At 43.8% G+C, this 18,106-nt stretch overlaps 1 protein-coding gene across 2 annotated transcripts in view; it reads left to right on the forward strand.

Annotated features, from left to right (window-relative positions):
• FBN1 (fibrillin 1) overlaps positions 1-18,106 on the forward strand; it is a 232,076-nt gene that overhangs the window by 112,003 nt on the left and 101,967 nt on the right. For both annotated transcript variants that reach the window (XM_045582776.1, XM_036442846.2), the window contains exons 9-13: positions 3,630-3,755; positions 9,764-9,922; positions 14,179-14,355; positions 14,985-15,125; positions 17,335-17,454. In XM_045582776.1, coding sequence (XP_045438732.1) covers positions 3,630-3,755; positions 9,764-9,922; positions 14,179-14,355; positions 14,985-15,125; positions 17,335-17,454 — 723 coding nt within the window. The remainder of the gene's footprint in view (positions 1-3,629; positions 3,756-9,763; positions 9,923-14,178; positions 14,356-14,984; positions 15,126-17,334; positions 17,455-18,106) is intronic.

An 18,106-nucleotide genomic window follows, 5' to 3' on the forward strand; every position in this document is an offset into this window, starting at 1 on the left:
GCATCCCTTATCTTTCACCCAGACCCATCAGTTAGCATCAGTTGGGACTGATCACCTTCTGTGGTTGTGAATGAGACAGAAGACACTCGGATTTAATATCCAGACAGAAAGAAAAATGATTCAAAATCCTCGTACTAAAGCAAGGAAACCTATTATGGTGGTGTATCTAATGGACCAAAAATTCAGTCTGAGAATTACTTAACCATTTCCCACAAATATTCCACCCTAAACCCCATTCCCCGAGCTACATATTGAAGTCAGTAGGCAAGATAAAAACAGAATACTTTTGGCTAAACCATTTTTTCTTTCTTTGCCATCTACTGTTACATTAAATTCAGATAGTGGTTTTTTTTTTTTTCTCTTCCTTTTTATTTTTCTTTGCAAAATTGATATTGGAAGAGACCGTGTTTATACTACATGTACTGTGAGATGGTTGCCCTCCTTAGCCTGGTTAAGGAAAGAAGGCAGAACGCCCTCTCAGAATGCTTGGTGAGCTGGGTCCCCGCCAGGCTCTTTGCTCTTCTCCCGCTGCAGCGCCTCACGTTGGGGATGGCATAGCTCTGGGCACATAGGATGATCTCCAGATGCTCAATAGGAGGGAATTCCAGACACTCTGGCCCACGTGGCTGAGAGAATGAAGAGAACTTCTCTGAGTCCTCAGAAATGGTCAGGCCACAGTGGGATTCTGTGCCCTTGTGGACATTGTTCTGGCATCTTTGTCATTACTTTGGGTGGCTTTTTATTTATTATTTTATTTTATTTAAAAAAATATATATATAGGCTTCCCTTTCTGATATAATGGCATACTTATCTGGTGGCTACTTGCTATTAGAGATTCTTACAGCTCAGGCAGCAAGAATCCCTGGGTTACTCAACCCATAGACACAGAAGGGGCTCCATCTTCTGCAGCTGCTCACAGGCCCTTGGCTCTCACTGTTCAAGGTTGCTAGCTCCCTGTACTACTGCTGAACAAAATCTCTGTGGTCCAGACATAAGAGCCCTGGAGTAGAGTAGACCTGGCCCCAGTCCAGGCGATGTCCCTCATCCTTCGTGTGATCTTGGACAAGTCAATTCCCAGCTCTGAGTTAACCTCAGTTTTCAAATGAGGAAGTAGAGCAAGATGGTATCTGGGTTCTTTCCAGTCCCGCCATCCAGACCCCGTCGCCACATTTCTCACTGTTGTCCAGTTGTGATCAGGCTGCCGGTACCGGGTGAATAAGAAACCATGGGCTCTGGCATACCTGGTATGACTCTCAAATAGCATGCCTGATGGTTTTTTCCATGTGGCTTGAAGAATCAGCCTGTTTACGTTTTAGTCACACATTTTTCACTGGATGCTGTGTGTTTGTAATAAAGCAAAATTCATCTCCCAGGCTTGGTGACATTCATAATTAGTAGTGTCACATGTTGCTTTTAAACAGCTGCCATGATTTTTAGTTTCATATTTTCTTAGTGAATAATTTAGATGGTCCAGATCAGGTTAACTGGTTTCCCCTGTTTCTCACTCAGGGTAGATGTCCATGGTCCTGGATGGAGCTCCTGAATAGTGATCCCTGGACCAACCTCCATTCCATTGGTCCATTCTTTCTTCCCTCTGCTAGGGGAGCCCCAGGATAGGGGAGTGGCTGAGGGACAGGAAGAATGCCCAGGGAGAGACAGAGGGAAGGGAAGGAAGACCAAGAACAAAGATGGGGGCAGCGAATCCAGAGGAAATGGATCTATCATTTGTGTCCCTTCTCAGGTTCATAGCCAACCATGGCACAGGTATCTCTCAAGGGATAGATATTTCCCAGCAGCCCAGCCTCTCTCTCCTGCCCCAGGGGAACAGGGGAAGTGTCCCGAGCACAGACACACCTCTTCCCAGCCAAGCCTCACTGCTCATCAAGTCCCTGAAATGGATTTACTTTTGTGGCTGGCATTTGAGACAGATGGACTTGCAGAACCTAAGAAAGCCATGGCTCCCAGACTCTCCTGCCTGGGGTCCCTGGTAGGAGATAAACGCAGAGTGACAAGAGCCTGGAGAAATAATACATTCGTATGAATGAATTTCAGAGTATGAATGATTCTTTTATTTAGTCTTTTCCTCTTGAGACCTCCTCACAGCTTGGTCATGAAATCGGAACTCGTGCTTCCGTCCCTGCGAAGCAATAGGACCGAGGAGGCGAGGGGGTGCAGGGAAGTAGAAAGGCCCTACACACATGGAGGAAAGGGCTGTGTCACTGAAGAGAGGACACGGAAGGGGACTCAGAACCACTGAAGCTTTCTCACATTGAGCAATGTGGCCTGGGAGTTTTATCTGGATCTGTGTGAAATTAGGGAGGTTCGCACTTCAGTGAGTTTTCTAACCTGCTCACATGTGAGGGTGTGCACCTAAGATAACTCCATTCCTCCCTCTCCCCAGCCCCTGGCAGTGGAGACTTGGGTTTAACATCACTTTATAAATGAACCTGGAGGCCTCCTGGGCATCAGAATTACAGGGATAATTGGATGAGTTGACATACATAAATCATTTAGACAATGCCCAGCAGCCAGCACAGGTCACCTCACTCTTATTATTGCTGTGATAATCTTCAGTAAGGGGCCCAAATCTGACCTAGCCAGCATGTGAAAGATGATTTGCCATCTGGCCAAATTAATTCTGGCTTTAAAATGGCTTTCTCTGATATATGCTATCACATAAATAACCTCTTTGGATATTGCTATACACTGAGTGGCCAGATTATTATGAATTCATATATGGGTGGGGTCCAGCCAGCCTGGCCAGGGGGAGGGGACATGGGTGGTTGACCAGCCTGCCTGCTGGTTGAACTCCTGGTCAAGGGGTCAATTTGCATATTAGCCTTTTATTATATAAGATATACACTGCATTCAGAGATCATAATAATCTGGCCACTCAGTGTATGTTGTGTTTTTAATAGGAATGGTAGCAACCATTTATACTAACAGGTATAAAAAGATTTCTTTCCATAGACACTCTGCTCACAGGATCTTTGATAGATATTATATGACTTAGTCATTAACTTTTAGGGACACTTTGAGAAAGGTGCTTTCTTTTTAATACTGTTGTGGGTTTTGGGTGGAGTATCCCAGTGTTCCCCACTACTCTCCTCTGAACCCACAGAGAAGCATCATAATGACAGTCTGAGTGCTCCTGAGAACACCATCATGGCCAAGTTTGGTCATCACTCATACCACGTGGTCTTCTCTGTGGGATTTTAAAATCTGCTTTGTGGAAAATCAGATTGAAATGCAGTGCAAGCACTGATGCAGATCATAGAGTAAATAGAGAGGAAGCAAACCATGGAGAGAGAAGGGAAAAACAGAATTTAAAAATAAGTGACGTTTGGTCTGTTAGCATGCTGTAGTTACTTGGTGAAATAGCAGTGCACATGCTTTTAAAGGGGAATTTTTTTTTTCCCTCTAATAATGAATTTGGTGAATTTCTTTGGTAAACCTGTGTTGAGAGGAGAAACACTCACTCATTGAATTGACTTTTATGTGCAGCTTTTATCCTGTAAATATTGCTGTTTCTGGCGACACTGTTTGAGTAATGTCACATCTGAGTCCTTGGGTGACAAACAGTTGTCTATTGTGTTCTGTGAGTACAGCAACTCTTCTTTATGTTCCAGATATTGATGAGTGCAGCACCATTCCTGGAGTCTGTGACGGGGGCGAATGTACAAACACAGTCAGCAGCTACTTTTGCAAATGTTACCCCGGTTTCTACAGCTCTCTCGATGGCACCAGGTGTATAGGTAGGTCTAATTGTAAACAGCGTGCATGGTTTCTGTAAATTAGTTCCATAACATCTTTCTAAACAAGCCTGTTAAGGGGGTCATATAATTTCTCACTTCATGTAAAAGGGACATCTGTGGAAATCTATTTTACAGTCAAGCACCCTTGGAAAGAGCAGAGGCACCCTGTGGTCCTGTTTTGGGACTTTTGCCTCCCATAATGAGGGGTGATCCAGGAGACCCTACAGATATCCTCAGGCTATGAATTAACCTGCAGTTATGCAAGTGTCAGACCTTGAAGCAGTGTTTGACTCTTCTGTCTTTTGACCCCCAGCCTTCATCATTTCCTGGGACCTATACTATTTCAGGTCTGAAGTTTTGCCATAATCTTTTCACGTGTCTTCCTGCTCCCTGGCTTCTCTACAATTTATCTTGTCAGATTTATCTTCCTCAAGTAGTGCTCTGATTAAATAACTCTCTTGCTTGGGTAGTTTTCCATCAGGGTTTGGAGATTAGTGGATCCTTCAGGTGCTGCCAAGCCCTTTCTCCCCCCCCCCCCCCCCCCCAGCTTTTGGGGTTAGAGAGGAGGCTGTGACCATGGCGAGGCTGAGTGAGTGGAGAGGGTTCTTGCCTTCCACTCCCAATCCCCACCCTCCAGCTCTGTTTTTATCTGGTTGGATGTTAAACTTCCATGAAAAAAATATTAATTAAATAAGGGGTTCTTATTTAATTAATAGATTTGACAGCTGCTGGATTTAACAATTGCTAAGACTCCCTTCAAAACTGATTATTTTAGACTAAAGTTCAAGCTCCAGAGTGTTCAGCCGGATAGCTAAAAAGCTTCGCTCTCTGCCCGCTCCCAGCCTCACTAAGTTGTCAGCACAGCTCCTGCTTCTCACCCTCAAACAGGCCATTCATTTTCATCCCTTCATCTCATCATACAGGTTACACCCACCACTCAAGACACCCCTCTTCCCAGCTCAAGCTTCCTTTCGCCTTTTTCTTAGGTCCTCTGTCTTTGAAGATGTCCCAGATCAGCTAACCTGAAAGCTATTTCTCCCTTACCCGGGGACAAGCTTCTCATAAATGGCCTCATAGGGAAATTCTGTGTCTGCTTGTTTTTATATCACTAATTATGCTGGTAAGCTATCCTTGACAACTAGTAACTGCTGTCTTGCTATCCCTGGTGGTTCTCAGCACAGTTTCTCCGATGTCTAGGCACTCAGGAAGTATTTGTTGAATATTGAGATGACTAATTCTTTACTGTTGGGACAATGCTAGGAAGCCCGTGGCAAATGGCCTTGGAGAAAAGCGAAGGCTATCTTTTGATGTTTGTTTCTGGCCCATATTTTTTGGAGACACTCAGCTTCACATCCTCACCACAGGCCATGGATTTCAGACCAAAACTAAATTGCACTTGAAATTCTGAATTCCTTTTTACTTAGTCACATACAACAAAAGCCGAGAGCAGTCTCTTACAGTTGACATTTGGGTAACTACAACTAGTGAGGGAAGGATATCTGACTTTTCCTCAGAAACAATGGGAGTGCCCAGATTGCTGGATTTTCTAGGATCTATCCATAGAGTAGGAACTGCAGTGAAAGAATGGCAAGTGCAATATATAGTTCCTTCCCCCCCCCCCCCCGCCCACCAAAAAAACTGCCAATTAGCATATGACCTCTAGTGGATATGCTTAGCACAGAGATAGATAAGAAGTCCTTTCCTGGCCAGATAATAGGTAGATTTTTTTTTTTTTTTTAACCTTCAAAGAGAGACTCAAATGACATTAGAATGGTTAAAGCACATTTACATATCAGATTACTAACATTAAAATTTTTTTTCTTTTTACTAGCTATATGCATGCTAATTTTTTACAAAGGAAGAGGGTGTGGAGGGAACTGAGATTTATGGATCACCTTGGTCTGAGGTACTTTATGGAAGTTACCTAACTTAATGGTCATGACAGTGCCATGGATGGGAAAAGCTAGGGTTTAAAGAGGCCAGGTAAATAGGTTGGTCCAGTTGTTTAATGACTAGTAAGTGAGGGAGCTGGATTTCAGCCTGGGCTTCAGTCCACACACAGTCTGGCCTCTTCCACTACCTTCTCCCACACGAAGCCCATGCAGTGACTTTCTTGCCATACCTCCAGGCAAGCACCGCTGCTCCTTCTTTAGAACTTTCTGGTACCCACAATTAACAATTTATTATATAAAGTTATCCAGAGCACATATCTGCCTTTGCTAATGCTAATGTTTCCTGCCATGGTAAACCACAGAGACACCCCCCTCAAATAAACCCTATTGGCAGGAAAATAGATTTAGTCTCCAACTTATATACACATCCAAGGTTAGTTAGTAAGTTGACTGTTTGGAATCAGTGAATCCAGCCAATAGAAAATTCCATATGTAGATAGTGGTCTGTAGTGTTTCCTTATATACCTCTTGTGAGCCCACAATTTTGTTACCTTTTGTCAGCACTGAGACTCTCAGCCCTTCTAAGCCCCAGTGCCCACTGTGTTCTGTAAGCTCTGGCAGGATTATTTTATTTCTTGTTCTGTGATCATTTGTTGGCACACTATGATCCTTTGTGTAGAGTTGTCTTTTCATAGTAGTGAGTCTGTCACATCAACTTCCAGGAGTCCTAAAGATGTCCTGTACCTAGTGTAGGCATCACTGCCCTAACTCTGGGCTGGACACAATGATGCTAGTGATTAGATAGGAGAGGCCTGTTGATAGTCTAGGTCAGTGGTCGGCAAACTCGTTAGTCAACACAGCCACACATCAACAGTACAAAGATTGAAATTTCTTTTGAGAGCCGAAAACCGACTTCTGCGCATGGGCCATGGTTTGAATTGCACTGTACCTGTGTGCCTGCAGGTGGTATTTTGTGGAAGAGCCACACTCAAGGAGCCAAAGAGCCATATGTGGCTCATGAGCCACAGTTTGCCAACCACTGGGCTAGAAGGACCTGCAAACTCCTATTTATAATATATTTGTTCTCCTATGATGTGGCTTCTGGGTCCTGAGAGAAGTGGGGAAAGGAGGAAATTCCTGTTCCTTTCCTGCTAGATAACTTGGCCAGGAGAGGTTTAAAATAGCTGATGGTGTCTGCAGTTCCCCCTACCTCCCTTTACTGCCTTCAAACCCTGACTTTCTTCTCCCTCAGTTTCTATGAGTCTTCATATTATCCAAAATCCACCCCTGACCCTCCATGCACCCCTGATCTACCTCTGAACCAGCACCAGAATGGTTTTCTCCCCGCTTACTATGGCATTGCTACCTGATGACACAGGAAACTTCAGGCTGGTGTGCCCAGGGCTCGGTTCCTCCAAATAGTGCCTGGTTTTCACATGTTTTCTCTGCTTTTACCTATTAGCCCATAGGTTTTCTTTAAAATAGTGAATTGTATAAATGTGTGCATTTTTAACAAAGCCTCTCCTTCTGGGCAAAAAAAGCAAAGACAAAATGATGATTGCATGTGCAGGTGCCATTTGTAAATCAAGGACTGTGGCAATCGAAACATGGCTGATAATTTTTTCAGCATTCACCATTTTCATCAAGAGTTTCAGACTCATTGACTTAACACATAAGAGAGCCAGTGGAGCAGGAACACAGTGTCATAGCTAATTTGCAAAACAATATACATTAGCCCATTATGAGTTCACTGTCCCCAGCTTTTCTCTGAAGGATAGCTCATGCTGAAAATTATGTAGACAAATTTTGGTCAAGTGTTTACACTGGGTTTGGACCACTAAATTCATTGGAAGCTGGGATATAAGCCAGTTTTTAACATCCCATTTCATTCTTAACAGCCTTTGGTTTCTGATCTTCAAATATTTACTAATCCCTGAATATAGAAAGTACTAGTGGCTTTCAGGCATTGCTAAAGAGACTGTAATAGCTCCTATCTCTCCACTTCTTCAGGAGGAGGGGCCACCCTTGGCTTCACAGAACATGCCTTGCCTGCACCCCTCTCCCACCCTCTACCCTGGACCAGCCTGGAATATCACTTGTCTTGCCTCTTTGCTGAGAATATTAGTCCAACAGAGGTGCAGGAACTGGGGTCACAAAACATTCCTGGAAAGCACATTCATTCTTGCTAGTGGATTTAAGTCCTTCTCAGAAATGATCTTGCATCATTTAAAGTGGACCCATAGTTTTATGGGTTTGTCTAGGCTTGTTGTAGCCTTTCTCACCTGATGTTAACAATGTAACTGCTTCTAAGTTAGCCTGGTTTTTACATTTTATTTCACTTTATTCATTTACTAGAGGCCTGGTGCATGAGATTTGTGCCCTGGTGGGGGGTGTGGCCTGCAGGGATTGGCCTGCTGTGTGAGCCCCGCTCATCCTGTTCACCAGAGTGGCTGTGGACCCGCCCTCTGAGCGCCTGCTCCCTGGTTCAGCATCTTTTATGCTAGAGCACTCGCTTCTCCAGGGGACCTGGTCGGGCCAGGCCCAAGGACAATAGCACTGAGAGAAGGTGGAGTAGGCCTCAGTCCTGTGAAGGCCACCAACCCATCTCTTAGCCTCTGGGGTCAGTTCTGTGAGCCCAGCTGCAGCACTGCAAGGCCTGCAGGCATCTAGAGGAGGTGGCAGGGAGCAAGGAGGAGGAGCCTGGGGTGAAGAGGCAACAATCGTTGGCCTGTGGTTCACAGTGGGAGCAGCGGCTCATCCTGGTCAGCCAACCGGCCCTCCCACTGTGGGAATGCACTGACCACCAGGGGGCAGCTCTTGTGTTGAGGGTCTGCCCCTTGATGGTCTGCCCCTTGCGCGTCATGGCAACTGGTTGACTGGTCATTCTGGTCATTTCACTGTTCAGTCACTGGGCTTTTATTATATAAGAGTGCAATCATCAGGATTTGAAGGCTTTGCATTCTTAAGAATGATGTAGGTGAAAACCATGCTCGGTATAACCCTCTTTGGGCAAACTTCAGGTTTAATATTTAGTCTTATAGGAAACATAGTGACGGATTTTTTTACTATTAAAAAATTCCACACTTCAGAGGATTTGCCACTTATATTCTTTTAAATGACAGGCATATGTGAAATATTATTTACATTTCAGAACATTATTTTGTATGATCTGCTGAGAGATGTGGTTTACTTGAAGAGAAGCATACCATACACACATGCCAGGCAGACCAAAGTGTTCAGTTGGCTCCTTCTTGGTAGCCCGGAGTTGCACTTTGGTGTGTCAGTGTTGTCATGGCCGTTAGACATGATGTCACCCAGTAAAAGTGATCTATAGAAAGAAATATGTCTTCCCATGTTGCCTTGGGATGATCGTTCTGCCAAAAATAAATAAATAAATAAATAAATAAATAAATAAATAAATGCTTCCAGAACCATTGTCTCCTATAGGACTAAGCACTTGGAACCGCCTGCATTCTGAACTTGTAAATATTTCATGCCTTATAAAATTCGTTAGGGCCCCAGGACAAAAAGGAAATCTCGATTAGCAAGCGCTGGATCTGTCTGCAGAATGGCTCATTCCTTAAGAAAATCAAAAATAAAAAAAATCTCACAAGTCTGACTCATAGTTTCAGACTGCAAAATAAGAAAGATCTTTCAGAAATGCAGACTACAGCACAGACTTAATGTTGTTTTAAAATAGATTTATATCAATATTTTCCTAAAGGGGCTCGAATGAAATCGTTGGAAACCAAGGACAACACAGCCTCCCTTCAGCAGAGAGACCTGTCTTTATAATAATTAACTGTCACCACCGTGGTTTTCTTAGTCTCTCTTTTCCTATGGCACATATGGATGTAATCATTCGTTCCCACCTTGGGATTGGAATGTGGGCCTTGGGCCAAGGGCACCAGCTCGCAGGGCACAAGGTGTGAGCCGAAGACGGGGTTTCTGTCTGAGCATTGTTCCTGAGCGGGGCTCGCAGCAGCCCTTCCAGGGGGCAGGAGTGTCTGTTCCTGCTGCCGGAGCCCGAATGGGAGACGCAGAAGTGGCGGGCAGCAGAGTGTTGCAATAAGTTTGATCTCAGTGATGTGTGTGTGTGTCTCTTTCTTCTCTCAGACGGTCGCCCAGGATACTGTTACGCGGCCCTGGCAAACGGGCGCTGCTCTAACCAGCTGCCACAGTCCATCACCAAAATGCAGTGCTGCTGTGACGTCGGTCGATGCTGGTCTCCGGGGATCACCCTCGCCCCTGAGATGTGTCCCATCAGAGCAACTGGTAAGACTCCTCCCCGCTTACTGTGGGGTGTCCCAACGTGGCTCCCACAGGTCTGGTGGCAATATGCATGATGCAGATTTCATGGAAACCCAGGTGAGTAAGATTCCCAAAAATAAGAGATGACATTCAGGAACATTTCCCCAGGTCACGGACTGGGAAAAGAGAGGGGCCTATATCAATAACACTGCTTCCAGGTGCTGCTTCTTACGTCGCTTGGTTATGACCGCGGAACAGCACCCTTTTCTGGAAGTGCTTGTTCTTTCTCCTTCGCATCTATTTCTTTTGGCCTCCTGCAGTCCAAAATGCAACTCTCTCAGAGCTGTTCAGGGGAGCTATTCTGGGTACACATTTCCTCCTTCCCTAACATCTGACACTTTCCTTTTCCTACTTGCCAAGTTCTGTTGACTTTTTTTTTTTTTCACAGTATCTCTTTCATCTGTCATATTTATTTCCACGTAATGTTCATTTTCCCGCGTCAGGGCTATTGCGGTAGCTCCCTAGCTGATCTCCGTGAACTCCACAGCTGCCACATACATTTCCCAAAGCATAACTCATCTGAAGTCCAGTTAAAAAATTATGTCTGGGGAGGGAAATGTAGAGAAAGATGTCCAGAAAATTTTTCCCAGGATGAAGTCAGGCCGTGTATACTGGTCTAAGTCACTTTATTTCTTGAAAATGAGATTTCAGTACTTAGCCTTATGTTTAGTCCCCAAAGCTGCCCCCTGTTCATCTTTTTAACTCCTGTTCTTTGTAATAGCTTTCTTTTCTTTTTTAAAAGTATATATTTGTATTGATTTCAGAGAGGAAGGAAGAGGGAGAGAGAGGTAGAAATATCAGTGATGAGAGAGAATCATTGACTGGCTGCCTTCTGCATGGTCTACCTTGGGGATTGAGCCCACAACCAGGGCATGTATCCTGACTCAGAATCGAATCATGACCCTCTGGTTCATGGCCTAATCACTGAACCACGCTGGCCAGGCTAGCTTTATTTTCTAGTTAAATAATGTGATCCAGTGTTCCTTGAACCCAGTCACAGTGTTTCTAAACTCAAATGTTCTTTTTTCTTAACACTTCTCCCCACTTCAGGTCCTTCTTCCTTCTTCCTCACCCCTGCCACCCTGCTCATGACCTACCTCTTGTCTGTTAAGGATTGGCTCAAAGGTGACCTGGTCCATACACTCTCTTTAGACAGTGAGCTGGAATTGCTGCGTTGTCCTCAGTGCTCCAGGCTTGGGCTCCTGCTGCAGCACCCATCCCCCCAGCTCTGCCTGTGCCTGTGTGTGTTCACCACTGTGTTTTCACTAGTTGATAAATCTCATTAGGAGGTCTTCTGCATTATTATAACCCCGTATTCCTTATGCTTTTTTAAAAAACACTTCCACAGTACTTAGCATAACCTTGCTTCTACCATGTTTCGCCGAAAATAAGAAATCCTCCGAAAATAAGACCTAGAGCATGGAAAGATAAGACATCCCCTGAAAATAAGACCTAGTGCAACTTTGGGAGAAAAATTTAATATAAGACACTGTCTTATTTTCGGGGAAACAGAGTAGGAGGCAATCAGAAGAAGGAACATTTTATTAAGTGACATCTTTCCCAACAGTTCTAAGTTATAACTGGGGTTATATCTCCATCTCAACCTGAGTCCTGAAAAGTATGTTTAAATCAGGGACATTTGGGAGAGAAAAGGAAGGTGAGGGTTGATAGTGCAGAGTTCATGAAATATTTCAGAGTATGCTACTTCCAGAATGCGAATTGCCCATTATCGGGGGTTATAGAATTGCTCACAGATGTTGCTATAAAATGTCTGTTTATTGCTGAGAATTATATGTGTGAGTTAAAGAAGCAATAAAATCTTTCAATATATTTTAACATATACCAAGTCATATATTTTGTTTGATTTGCTTACGGTCTCTGGCCTAAAAATATAACCCAACCTCCTTCGTTCACTAGGAAGACCATTTAGTAGGTCACTGTTTAGACACACCTGACTTCCTACTAAGTCGTATGATTTGGTTACCAGGAAAATTGCTTTTTAAATACCTATGTTAACTTAAGAATCAGCAGCATCGATGCGAATTTCTTCCTGTTGAAGCTTGAGTAGAGGAGAGAGAAAATTGGAGCAGGTTTATGTGCCTGAAGACCTGCTTTGGGACATACAGGGCAGAAGGCCTGGTTCCCTCGAGTTCTAGGCGTACCAGGAAAGATGACAGGCTGAGACAGGCCCAGGGCAAAGCAGGCTGATAGAGAAAACACATTTGCAGGTACGTGTGTGTTTGCTCCAATGTTCCAGTACCATTGCTGCAGAGCTTGGGCCTCTTACAGAGAGTGATGACACAGGAAGGAATATTTTAAATAGGCCAGTTTTTTACTCTTCAAAAAAATAAAATCTGTATCATCTCTGGGTTAAATGGGGACAGGAAATGTGGACATTGACTAAACAAAATTACATGCAGGATCAGCAACCAGGGGCAATTTTTGTTCAGTTGATGTCCACTTTTCCTGAAGAAAGTACAGGACCCAGTCTGATATACTCTCCTGGAGAGGACATGATGAATTTAATGGAATGCTTAAAGTAATATATCAACTTAATTAGTAGAAATTATGTTAAGCTAATGACCTTCTTTTATACAAATGCTGAAAGACTGAAAAACAAAAGAAAGAAAGAAAGGCTGCTGGATGCTTGGAAGCAAAAGAGTCTTTTAATATAATTAGCATTCAATTAAATCCAGCACATTAACAAGTTCCTCTTATGCGCATTTTAAGACATAATTTAATGGCCAGGCTGAGAGTGGGAGGTTGAACTATGAATGTATCTCAGTAAGACATTTTACTGTGTCTTAGAAGAAACCGGACTTCAGTCCACAAGGAAATAAAAATATTGGCTTAATTTCTATTAACAGATTAAACTAATATAGAAAGTAACTATGAGAGAATCTCTCTGTGACTGATAATTCAATTATCAATATTCTGGCAACAGAGTAAAAAATACATTAAAAATTGCATGGTTGACTTTCTCATAGAAGGTTACTATGACAGAATATGGCTATTTGTGGGAAACATGAAACTGATTAGTTAAGTGACTACATCTCTGGAAACCTGAGTACTGTTTAAAAGCCCTGTTTAGAAGCTCAGAGGCTAAGAAAGTGTCACAGATCTAAAGACGATTTCTTCTAATGAAGACATGGCATTATGGGAAATAGGAATCAGCCTGTGTCAGGGTGTACTGGTTCAGAGGGTCATTAGGCAGCATCAGTAGCAGACCTCCACCCCCTGGGCCCCTCCTTCATCATTGCTTTGCTGTCTTTCACAAGTATGTGTTCTTCGGGGGTCCTGTCCCCTCATTCCCTTCTTAGTTTCCCACACCTTCCTTAGATGAGCTCCTCCACCTCTATGGGTTTAGATATCACCCATCCACTGATAACTCCAAAACTTATGTCCAGCCTGACTTCTCTTTAGGCTTCAAATGCTATGTGGCATCTGCACTGGGATGTCTGATATCTCAAACTCATCTGCTCAGATGGAACATAGAGCTTCCACCCAGCAAACCCACCCCACTTTTCCCCATCCCAGGAACTGGAGCCTGCATCTACCCAATTGCACAACCAGGAAATTAGAAGTCATTCTCAATGTCCTCTTCCCTTCACTCTGACATTTACTCCTGCACCAAGCACTATCCATTTTCACTAAAATGTGCTTCAGAATTATCTACTTCCGTCTTTACTACCCGCTCTGTTCAGTCTTCATTGTCTTGCCCCAGGCTCTGCAGCAGCCTTAGCTCTCTGCAGTACATCTTCCACGTTAACAAGAATGATCTGAAAATGTTCATCTGCTCATCTTTACCCTGCTGAAGACCTCCAGTGGCTTTCCATTGCACATGAAATAAAATCTGTGATTTTAAGGGTATTCTTTAGAGTCCTTTGGGATCCATGGGTGGGACTAGATGGAGAAAGTGGCATTTTTTCTCTTTTGAAATGAATTGTGATATAAGTGAAAGACTTCCTGGGTTTGGGAGAGGCATTGGTACACCCGCTGGGGAGTTTGTTTTGGGATTTGGATTATTGTGCCGGAATGGCTGCTGTTGTCAGTATTCTGAATGGGAATAAAGTAAGTTGGCTTTTTCCCTTTTCTTCAGTTAACCTATGTGGTTTGAAGATCAGTGCTACTCAAAGATTTCTTTGAAAAGTAAAGATGATTTCTGTGGATCTATGACAGATGCTACAGCTTAGCTGTTGTGTTCTGTTGTGTTTTTCCAGAGGATTACAACAAGCTGTGTTCTGTCCCTATGGTGGTTCCCGAGAGACCAGGATATCCTCCTCCACCCATTGGCCCCATTCCTCCAGTTCACCCTGTTCCTCCTGGCTTTCCTCCGGGACCTGCCATTCCAGCCCCTCAACCACCAGTGGACTATCCGTATCCATCTCGGCGACCAAGTAAGAATTCAGAAGTTATCTAGCAATTTTTCTTGAATTAGTCAGCTTAACTTCTTTGTTGCTGGCTATGCTGCTTTAGTCATTACATAATTTTACCAAATCTTGGATTAAACTTGAGTTTATATAGTGTTGTATAAAACTTTCTCAATTTACTTGGTTCTTAGATAAAAATGGGAGGTTTCATATTCTCCATAGATCAATGTCCTTTTATGTTATAGATGTTTTCAGTCAACTGTGGGAAAGAATTGGGAGAGATTTTTAAAAAGCTGATTTACAGGATGAGTTAATAGAGGAGGTGTAAAATTATCCATGGGTTATATGTCATACACAGCAGTTTTGCAAGTAAATGCCAACAACTCAAGACTCCAACCTGGAATCTTGGGGTTGGGGTGGGAAAATGGGTAGGGAGGAGTGGACAGAGAAACAGGTGTTACCTGGCCAGGTGTGCCACAGTGCACATGTGATCTCTGTGAACAGGATGGAAGTATGCTTTAGTGAAACCAGATGACCTTTGCCCAAAGAATCTCCTTTTATGACCCAGTTTCTTGCCCATTATTGCCAGATGAAGTGCTGATGAAAGATGCCCTCGTTAGAAAGCATTTTAATGGGATTTAATATGATTCCTTTAGTGGTGCTGCCAGTCAACGTCACTGATTACTGCCAGCTGTATCGTCACCTCTGTCAGAATGGACGCTGCATTCCAACTCCTGGGAGCTACCGGTGCGAGTGCAACAAAGGATTCCAGCTGGACCTCCGTGGGGAGTGCATCGGTATGTAATAGATCATTAGGCTGGTAGCAAGAGGTTGCTGCAGTATTCTGTTCCTTGACTATAACAGGTTTTCTATTCTGCTGTAACAAGTCACCTCACACGTAGTGGCACCACAAGTTAATGGCATTGCAAGTGGCAACACAAATGTATGATCTTATAGTTCTGTAGGTTATAAGTCCAGCACAGTCTCACTGGGCCCATAGCAAGGTGCTACAGTGCTGTGCTCCCCTTGGAGGCTCTCCAGAAAATTCATTTCTTTGCCTTTCCCACTTCCTGGAGTCTGTCTGTATTCCCTGAGGGCTCCTACCTCTATCTTCAAAGCCAACAGTGTAACATCCTCAGATCAGTCTCTAACTCTCTGGTTCCCTCTTCCAAGCCCCCTTCCATTCAAGGACATTCGCGATCACTGTAGGGGATCTGTGTGATCCAGGGGACCCTCCCCAGCTCAGATCTGTTGATTATCAGCATTAATTTTACCTTCAACCTTCATTCCCCTTTGTCACGTAGCATATGTACAGGTTTTGAGGATTAGGACATGAACATATTTGGGGGGCCATTATTCTGCCTAACACAGTGACATTTTTTTTTTTTTTAATAAAACTAGAGGCCCAGTGCATGAAAATTTATTCACTGGAGGGAGGGGGGGGCTCAGCAAGGCCTGCCCCCTTTCTCTGTCTGGGAGCCTTCGGGGCAAAAGGCAACCCAGCAATCAGGGATTGAGATGCCCTATCACACCTCTGATACTGCCACTGTCGGCAGTGCAAGCCTCCGCCGGCCCTGCTTACCTGAGCCTTGGGTGGCCCTGGGCGGCTAGGTAGCCTCCATCTGAGGCTTGCCTGTACCTTGGGCCAGCCCTTGGCAGCTGGGTGGCTGAGAGAACTGGGAGACTCCAGAGGCAGGTGCTTGGCAAGATCGGGCCCAGCCTTGCCATGTGCCTGCCGCCCAGGCAGGGCTAAAGGAACTGAGCATCACCATCTTTGAGAGTGGGGCAGTCAATTAGCATATTCTCTCCTTATTGGCTGGACACCACCACCTCTGTGACAGCGTGAGGGTCAATTAGCATATTACTTCTTTATTAGATAGGATACATTAAAATCTTTGCTGGTAACTCCAGCTTAACTCATCTTACTAAAATGCATGAGCATTAAAAGTATCTCAAGATTATAAAATCTTTTTACATTTTACTAATTTAAATGGACAACTTACCAACTCTCTCTAGTTAGTCATTAAAAATTGAAGAGAGAAACTTTAAATGGTTGACAAGACCTTTAAGCTAGTGAAGGGAGCAAAAGTCCTATAGGGACAATGTATAGATATGAAAACCCAATTGCCATTTAATGTTTAAAAAATAATAACAAATTCTTCCCTTAGTTCTTCTGTTTCAAATTCCAATTCTGAAATTGTGAGTTAGGCAAAAATCAGTCGTTCTTGGTTTCTTGTACTGTGGAGTTTGCTGGTGATATGAAAGCCCCTCTAGCAGCCCATTGGAAAGTCATTCAACCCTAGAGGTCACCCAGGGTTGGGCAGAAGAGAGAACATCCAGCTCAGGGGAGTGTGAGGTCAGACCTGTATCTGCCACAAAAAGCATGAGACCTTGGCCAAGTAGTTTCTCTTCTGTAAGCCTTAGCTTCCTCGCCTTGACAATAGAGAAATGTAAGCCAGTTTACCTCTAAATCTACTGATAGTTCCCTATGACTGTAAAGCTAGTGGGAGCCTGTCTGGGGACACGGGGGAGGTGGTGGAGGGCTCTGAGATGAGTGAGAATGGTCCTTTAGAGGACAGCGGGGTCATGTTTTGTTCTAACACTCCCAGTGGAGTTCAGCAGGGGTTGCTTAGATGCCTTTACACCTTCTTTTTATTGAAAAATCAGGCTTCAAGAGACACTCAGAATCCTATCCAGAAGCCGCTTCTGAAGTGATAGTCTGTTTGGTTCTTTTGGGCCAGACTCAGGGAAGATAAAATGTTTATGAGTTTGGGAGTGTTGAGTTGCTATGTGTTCAGCATTTTTCTCTGAAAAATGACACAAGAGAAGAAGACACTTGAACTGCTGCACCAGTCTCCAAGTGGCCAGTGACATGGTGCACGGCAGTGGAAAGAAAAGAGGTCCTTTCACTGTGCTCTTTATTTCTTAAAAGGAAACCAATAAAATGGTCTGGAGTTATGAGTTATTGCTATCAAATTTCTTACTAAAATATGCTGTGTTTTTCAGATGTGGATGAGTGTGAAAAGAACCCGTGTGCCGGGGGAGAGTGCATTAATAACCAGGGCTCCTACACCTGCCAGTGCCGCACCGGCTACCAGAGCACGCTCACCCGGACGGAGTGCCGAGGTGCGTCCTCGCTGGGCTGGGGGGCGTGTGTGCTCAGTGGGGGATTTGCTTCGAAGGAGTTCAGTGGAGTTTAACTAATCTTTACCAGGAACGGCTAACGTGGTCACATTGATTTCCGCACTTCCCTCGAGATACTGTTACTTCAAAGGACGTAACTGGCAAACATTCAAATTATTTTAAAAGAAGCTTCTGTGCCTGCAGACATGTCCTGTTTTTCACTACTTTTTACCTGAGATTTAAGGAATGAGGGAGTCTTTTGTTTATACAGAAACGGAGGAAAGTTTCAGGTGAAATTGGATGCAATTAATTTATTAATAGGAAGATCTAAAGCAGGGTTGGGGAATGTCTGGCCTATGGGCTGTGTGAAGCCCAAGAAATAATTTGTTCTGGCCCAGCCAAGGCATTAGGAGTGAGTTAATTAAAATTTTGACCAAAATATAGCAGGCTACTTAAAAAAAAAAAAAAAAATATATATATATATATATATATATATATATATATATATATATATATGTTATTGATTTTTTACAAAGAGAAAGGGAGAGGGACAGAGTCAGAAACATCGATGAGAAAGAAACATCTATAAACTGCCTCCTGCACACCCACTGGGGATATGCCCGCAACCAAGGCACATGCTCCTGACCTTAACCAA

The sequence above is a fragment of the Pipistrellus kuhlii genome, unplaced genomic scaffold (assembly GCF_014108245.1).
Source record: "Pipistrellus kuhlii isolate mPipKuh1 unplaced genomic scaffold, mPipKuh1.p scaffold_m20_p_1, whole genome shotgun sequence".
In the NCBI taxonomy this organism is placed as follows: Eukaryota; Metazoa; Chordata; class Mammalia; order Chiroptera; family Vespertilionidae; genus Pipistrellus; species Pipistrellus kuhlii.